General features: G+C 41.1%; 1 protein-coding gene across 1 annotated transcript; it reads right to left on the minus strand.

The window, feature by feature from the left end:
- Positions 1-6,522: 6,522 nt before the first annotated feature.
- FGFBP2 (fibroblast growth factor binding protein 2) lies at positions 6,523-7,113 on the minus strand. Its single transcript, XM_066184942.1, has one exon. It carries the CDS (start codon positions 7,111-7,113, stop codon positions 6,523-6,525), a length of 591 nt encoding a protein of 196 aa, XP_066041039.1.
- Positions 7,114-7,974: the final 861 nt, after the last annotated feature.

The following is a 7,974-nucleotide window of genomic DNA, read 5'->3' on the forward strand; positions in this document are numbered from 1 at the left end:
CATGGAAGAAACACAGACATGGAAAACCTGAGGATGTCCTTTTCAGATGAATTTCTTTCTGTCTCTCAGATACTTACAATGTGCCTTTTTCTCACAGATGCTAAAGTTGGTCAGTTTTCTACACTGCTTTCTAGTCCAAGACAGTTGACTTTTCTTTGCTCATGTAAATTATACTGTAGCTGCAAGGTAGCCATATACTATTTTTGGCTATTTGAGTTAAACTAAAATGTAGATGTTTAAAAAGGGCCATGAGATACACAGAAGAAGATTTTTTTTTTTTCCGGTGGTAAAGATTAAAAGTAATCTTTAAACACTTATGACACAATCCTCCACCAAAAAAAAAAAAAAAATAATTAATAGTAAGGAAGAAAAAAATATCCCTTGTTCCATCAAATCATTATGATTGTTTCTATTGTACTTCAAATGAAGTATGTTCCTGCCAAAGAACACTGCTGAAATGAAATATGTAGAGTTCTATAAAAGTTTTATAGTTCCCTAAGGTGAAGGGAAATGGTGTTTTTGATTTCTTTCACCTGCTGACTTACCCTGAGCCGAGATGTCCAGATGCCATGTAATCAGTGTGAAGCAAAACCAAAGGCTACTGAACTGATTCCAGCCATGTAAAAGATTTCAGGCCCAAGAAGGCAGGAGAAGCGTACGACTGCAGGTGATGTTCTGTCATTTAACGGCTCTTACATCTCCTGGTCTGGTCTATTGTAAAAGACAGACATCTTGTTCTGAAAAAACACACCTCCACCTGCTCTGGCACCCACCTTCGGGGCGAACCCACCTGCCCATGGCCCAAGTTTACCAACGTGACTTGAAAGACATTGATGTCTCTCCTGCCGTGGCCTCCACCCTCCGGCAGGGTCCTGCAGCCCCCCATCCCCTGAGCACAGCTGCTCCCAGGCAGTCCCGGCAGAAAAGCCGGAATCCAACACCTGGCAGCAAAGGCCCAGCCTCAGCACCGTTCAGCCCCGCAGAGGCACGGCCCAGCCCCAGCAGTGCAGCAGGGCCCCACAGCGCTCCAGGAGCAGCCCCCAGCGCCCCACAGCCGCTCCCGGGCCGGCAGCTCGCTCATGGCGGTGTGTGAATTCCTCCCATGCTGGGACAGGTGCTGCTCAAACACTTGGGCTTCAGCTTTTGTGCCATCTGAGGCACCAAACAGCCATGACAGCCTCAGGTGATGTGTTCTGCACACGGATGTGGAAACCCTACTCCATGGTCCTTACTCCTGTCACCTTCCCACGCCGAAATGATTCCGAGGGCATCTCATAACCCTCCCCAGCTGCAAACACACATTTGTGGATTCCCATGGTAAGTTTCTGGAGTTTAAGAACCAGGGGGGTCATCTCAGTACCTCAGTGAGAGCACCCATGTTGTCGGCACATGCCTTGGAGTGGGGTGAGAGGGGAGGACGGGGGCAGCACTCCTGCCCTCCTGCTGGGCTGTTTGGCAGAGGAAATGGAGAGGTCAGAGCCCGAATTTTGCTCACCATTTCCTTCGTCGTGAAGCTTCTAACCTAGACCCTAGGCACATTCTTCACTTTATTACAGCTGCATTTGTTGGAGTGCCCTCATGGTACACCAGTAAGACAAATAAAGGGGCAATCAATGTCACCACCAGCACATTAATTTTTATGGGCCACAGAAGTAGTGACAGAACAATGCGGGGTTTTTTACATCTGCAGCTAGCAGAATCTAAAAGGACACCTATGCTTCCCTTCCTGACTACAATCCTTGTGAGCCCAAGGCAGCAGAAGCCACCGTGGGAGGGATGCCTGTGGGAGCAGTGGCTTACACAAACTGTTTTATAACCTGCTGAGGAGGGCGGCGGGGAGGGGAACATGAACTTCCGCTCCAAATCAGACATCTGCTTCATTTTATTCTTGCTCTGTACATGCAGTAGCACAGCTACTCTGGGAATCCAGACCTAGCCTCCTGCCTATCATTCTAACAGTTTAATTTGTATTCAAGATGGGAAAGTGAACATCATGTCCATGAGATAACCCAGTGTCGTGTCATCTACTGACTGCACCTCTTCCACGCTGAGTTCTTACTCCTGTTCCTGTATATACCACTTCTATGTATGTACCACATACTTTTTGTCACTATCTGTGAAGTCTGATTAGAACAATTCTTATTGGTAAGGGGAAAAGCAGAGAACTCAAAAAATAATCTCCTGTGCTGTGCCTGACTCCTCTTCCAAGAAGAAAGCAGAGACTGGGAAAAGCAACAGCAAGAGAAACAGAAAAACCGAAAGTGACAACCATAAAGCCTCTAGAGAAGTAGGAGCAGCAATGGGAAACTTTGGGGAAATTTTAGCTTTTCCTTTGCCCTTTTGTGAGAGATATCTCTCCCTAAAATCCATGCCATATTAACTATGACATCTACTGAAAAAAATCAAGAATGCAAAATGTAATGCTGCATATAATGCAAGAATGACCAGAGAACTCACCTAAACAATTCTCTCAGAAAACACTAGAGTGCACTACTGCGTAGCTGTTGTCAATTCAGAACATGTTGCTTTAAACTTTGTCCAGTTGGTTCTTGAAAAGCTCCACAGACGGAGATTCCAGAGCAGCTCTGAGGAATCCATTCCTGTGTTTATCTTCCTTAATGTTTTCCCTTTCACTTAGTCAGAACCTCACGTCCATCAGTTTTTGACCAGGATCTCTTCTTCTCCCATCACACACATCAGTGAACAGCCTGGCTCTGTATTCTCTATAGCTTTCTCATACAGATTGAGGGTCAGCTATTAGGTTCCCTCCCCAAGTCTTTAGGCTGAACAAAACCCATTCCCTTTTCTCACAGGAAGGTGCTCCAGTCGTGACCATCGTGATAGCTTTCCATTTGACTCACTCCAGGTTTTTTTGATCTTAATTATGTATGTGAAAGACACATCCTTGCATACACAGGTTCTCCAAATGCTTGATTTTGTTTGTTTTTGGGTTTTTTGGTTGTTGGGGTTTTTTGGGGTGGTTTTTTTGTTTGGTTCGGGTTTTTTTGTGTGTGTTTTTTGGTTTTTGTTTTGGTTTTTTTTTGGGGGGGCGGGGGGGTTGTTTTGTTTTTTGAGGCTTCTGCTATCAAAGTGGCAAGTACTTGTGATGCTTCTGTGGAAACCTAAACATGAGAATTCTGAAGCAGGTGGATACCTCACATTGCACTGAATTATCAGCAGAAGTAGCAGGCCTGGGTATCAATGGTCTCCCTGTCTGCAGGAATTCAGACAAACCTTTTTGCCTGCTGTTCCTCTGTCAGGAAAATAAAGACAAATTCCACCTCCACTTGGACAGATTTCCTGAGCTACTTACATATAGAGGGCTAACTAGTTCACCTAAAAGGAATGAAACAGCAGGTTTCATTCATTCATGAGGTACCCCAAAATTGCACTAAACTCACCACAAACACTTCTCAATTCATCCTTTCATTAATGAATAGCACTTTCATACTTGAAAGGAAACTGAAATGTCACATTTCTGGCACTAAATACAAGTAAATGGTAATGTAGCCAATAGTCACAGTGTTGTTACCTTGAAGTCGAATATTTCAATTAACATCCAATTTTTAAACATTTTGAAATGAAGATCTTTATATTTAACTGACTCTGACTTGCTGAGGGTGCAGAGCATTGCCTAAAGAAATTCTATCCATGGCATGCATCACCTTCATCTCTTTCTAAAATGTGATACTCAACTATGGTCCTGAGTATGTCACTCAAAAAAGCATTTTGTTAAAGTGCAAGACTTGCATTTCTGCTTTCAACAGTGAAACTTCAGGTGACCATTCAAGGCAGCACAGGGAGCCCATTGCAGAGTCCTGCCCTACTGAAATGAGACACAAGCTCCCTGGGAAACAGCGTGCTGGTGTGTGTGACATTTGTCCTCTGCTGAGCAGAATTACTGATTGCCGCAAATTTTAGATTATGTCAAGAGTTCTACAAAGTGACAGACAACTCTGCTGCCTCCTGAGCTCACTGTGTACACAAAGAGAAGAGGATATGAAGGGGAAAATGTTCTTTTGGTGAACTGATGAAACTGCCTCTTTTCTCCTGCTAACAGTATGGTGGGTGACTGAGCGTCCCAGACTTCTCCCAACACAAGTCGCTGTCTTGTTTTTGAGGTTATTACTCTTGTGGATACTATTGTAAAATACTCACTCTGCAGAATGAATTTTGCATTGTATGTAACAGGGGTTTTAAAATATTTAAAAGCACACCTCAAGAAAACCCTCAACCTCCCCTTAACATTGCAAACAGTTCCCCAATATCACTTTGATGCATTATGCATGTTTGCAAATCAGGCAATTATATTAATTTCTATGACAGAATTAGGTGAGTAGGTGTACTACTACATTTTTTACTCACAGCACAAGAGCCTAGCAATGGTAATTGAGATCACAAGTGAAAATTAACCACACTGTATCAATGGCAGAGAAAAATACAGTTTACACATGTATCTGCATTCAAATTATATTTCTGCCTTGTACATACAACCTTCTGCTCTGATCCTGTGTTCACGACTTACTATTCTTTTCCATATATATCAAGATGTTAGAAGAAAGAAAATTATTTAAAGTTTTTTGGTACAAGGCATAAAGTTTAATGACTGGACAACTATGATCTGGAATTGTGTAGTGAGAATTAAAAATCTGTCAGTAAAGCTGGAGAAGTACTTCAGTGAGCAACACCTTGCAGAAACTTTGCAAGGCAAACACAGAGCACTATTACATTCTACAGTATGAAGTATTTCCAGTTACATCCCTGCTGTGAAACACTTGGGAATAAAACAGATCATTGTTAAATAATAATCTGAAAATGATTGTATTGCACTATGACAACAGGTCTTGTTTTGTGTTTTGAGGAGATTTAGGCAAGTGCTCAAGTTGCCAAGTAAGTTACTTTGCAGAATATCTACTGAAACCAAACATTAATAGTACCATTAACAGGTCCTGGTAATACTGAACTCTGCAGATGCATCACTGGTGAATACTTTTCATCTGCTATGTTCAGAAATGTATTACTACATTACTCTCCTACAATTTTTTTTCCTGCTGGCTGAAACTCATTATTGTAATATAAACTTCATAAAACTGAAAACCTTAATATTCATGCAAACTTGTTCACAGTGGGAAAGCAATGATTCAGACCTGTAACTTCTTACACGTTCTACCAACTATCTCTTAAGAAAAAAAAAGTCAAATACTGTGACTTTATATAAACAGTACCAGTTAAAATTTCAAGAAAGCACACCAAGTACCTTTTCAAAAATCTTATTTTTATTTTTGCACTAACTGTATCACCATTTACAGGTTTCAACTCTAACAAACTGAAGCAAGTCAGTACACACAAAAACCTATGCAAAGTCAAGCAGATCCTTGGTTACATAAATGCACTTTGGTGTGTAATAAGCCTAGGGGCAGTTAGTTCACCTAACACTTTAAGCAGAGTCACTCCAATTTTGTAAATTATTTCAGACGTGTTAAAAAGTTTCATTTTCTTTAAAAAGGAAACAGCTAAAAGATTTATTGAAATTACAGATTTTTAACCAAAATTCTTACGTCTAAATTATTACAATGCAGCAAGGACCCTTCTTCAGCTGTAATATCATTGCTCTGCAAAACAAAAAAAAACAAACAAACAAACAAAAAAAAAAACAAAACAAAAAAAACCAAAAAAAAAAAACAAAAAAAGGAAAATAATTAGTCACTTCGCTGTATTAGGTATAAATTATCATTAGCAGCCTAAACGCTTGGCAGTTCACACTGCATATATTTCCATTTCTTTCAAGTTTGCCAGGTCCACTCACCAGCTCCTGGCTTTCTCTCTGAGCTGGAACAGAAGTGGATATAAAACCAATCACTTCTGCAATAAAGGGCTTTGCCTTTTTAAATGCTGCCTGAAAACCTGAGACTTACCAACCAACACCTGCATTTGATCCCCTATTGCCTCTACAGTGACATACTTGCAAACTAAGACAGTCCACTTGCATTTACTCATTTCTGCAAGGTGTTTATAAACTGACTTTTTAGATTAAAATATTTTGTTATTAACCAGCAGGTTTGATGAATAAGCTTTATTCCCTCAGTCTCTGAATGGAGTTTGTTCTAACTGATGCATTTGGCTGCAAGTGATGCACTTGTTATTTATCTTACTTCCCTGGCATAAATCCAGAAGTCAGCACAAGAGGGAAGGAGTGACAGAAGGCAAAAATTAGCCCAATTCAAACAGTTAAACTGAAATACCATAGGATTAACAACAGAAAGGGAAAACATCTCAGCACATAGTGAAGACCTCACAGGAGGCTGTACGTGAGTCCTGAACCAATACGGCTCAATGAAAATTTAAGCTGCCCAGCCCCTCAAAAGCCACAAAACAGGCCTTGTAGCGTTAGATTTCAGCAAGAGAGCTTAGGCCCTCCCTGTCCACATCCCTGAGACCCCCAAATCAAAATAACAGTACAACAGAATTACTCATACGTATATTCTACCGTGCTTCCAAATTAGTTTTACCTGAAGCAAATCCTTAACCCCTGAAGAAGCCAATGATGTAGGAGCAGACACCATGCAGAGATTCCCAGCAATGTTCCCGTGCCAGTTTCATTGCTTCTGTTTCATTTTCAGACCCCTGACCACGTCGGGTTGGGTCAGAATTTTGCCCCACTTCTCTCATAGGAATGGAAGCTTTCAGGACTGATTTTTCCTGGTTTGCTAGATCTTCTGGCTCCATACCAGCAGCTATTTGCCTCATGAGAGCCTCTGGGGGAGCCTTCTGGCACATAGTGGTCTTCAACACTTCCGTGGATTCGCAAGCATGAGGGATCTTTCTGAGTTCTGCGGCAATCTGATTCCAGTAAATCTTTGGATTATTTCTGAAAGCACGGCAGACTGATGGCTTGCCAGTAAATTCACACCAGTAGGACATGCCTTGGCTTTTGCATTCAATTCTAAGCTTCATTTCCTCATCATCGCCACTCCTGGTCATTGTGCAAACATCTTTGGTTTTAGTCCGAAATTTGATTTCTTCACCATTGCTCCTTTTCTTTGGCTTCAGCTTGTGTCCCAATCCTCCCATGCCACATATCACAACTAGGAAAAGGAGAGCAAAGCTCTTCATGGTGAGAGGAGTGAACAGAGATTCTTGAATAACACGATCCAAAGAAGTGAAAGCAGTAAGTAAATGGCTGCTCACAATTTAAAGTCTTGGTGCACGAAGAAGCCTCTTTACAGCAAAACACGGGATGTAAGGGTTGGGCATTTTTATAAAAATAATAAATCACACTTCAGTGCACAAGTGCCCGTAATTTATACCCTGAGGGAGTGTTGAATAACCTTGGGAGTGTGAACTCCCAAGAAGGTAACAAGACAAGTCTTGTAAACGCAGTTTAATACAGAATGATAGTTGTGTAACTGAGAAGCACATTCCTATCTAGGATGAACATGTCGTATTCGATTTTTAACAGATATTTTCCATTCTCCAGCTGCTTTATAGCTATCTTCATGCTAGAGCCTGTAAGTCCATATCAAAGTAAAAAAAGATAGAAGTGCCAAAGCAAGCTCTGCATCTGAATGATTATAAATGTCCTGGTAGTGTTAAGCGTCCTGGTAAAAAAGATGCGTGGAATGGGCTTTCTGTGGATTTTTCTTCTTTTTGTCCATACATGACATGCAGTGGGGATGCATGGAAGGATCAACTTTGAATCAGAGAAGCAATATGTGTGCAAGAAAAATAAATAAAGCTTGAGCAAAATAAGGTATTACAGGTCTAAAAACCCACCAAACATTTGTAAGTGTTATCATTTTCATACCACGAGTCACTTTCAGCCAACAGAGCAACACAGAAGAACTAACTTTTCACAGTTCTCAGCAGCAGGGAACAGACCACAGACCATGTCAGACGATACTTGTGCCTAATAATTTTTTTTTAAATAGATATTTTCCTGTTTATAACAAGTGAACTGTAAAAATGCTGTAAAAA

The sequence above is a fragment of the Chamaea fasciata genome, unplaced genomic scaffold (genome assembly GCF_029207755.1).
Source record: "Chamaea fasciata isolate MVZ Bird 193981 ecotype frontalis unplaced genomic scaffold, bChaFas1.0.hap1 SCAF_6, whole genome shotgun sequence".
In the NCBI taxonomy this organism is placed as follows: Eukaryota; Metazoa; Chordata; class Aves; order Passeriformes; family Sylviidae; genus Chamaea; species Chamaea fasciata.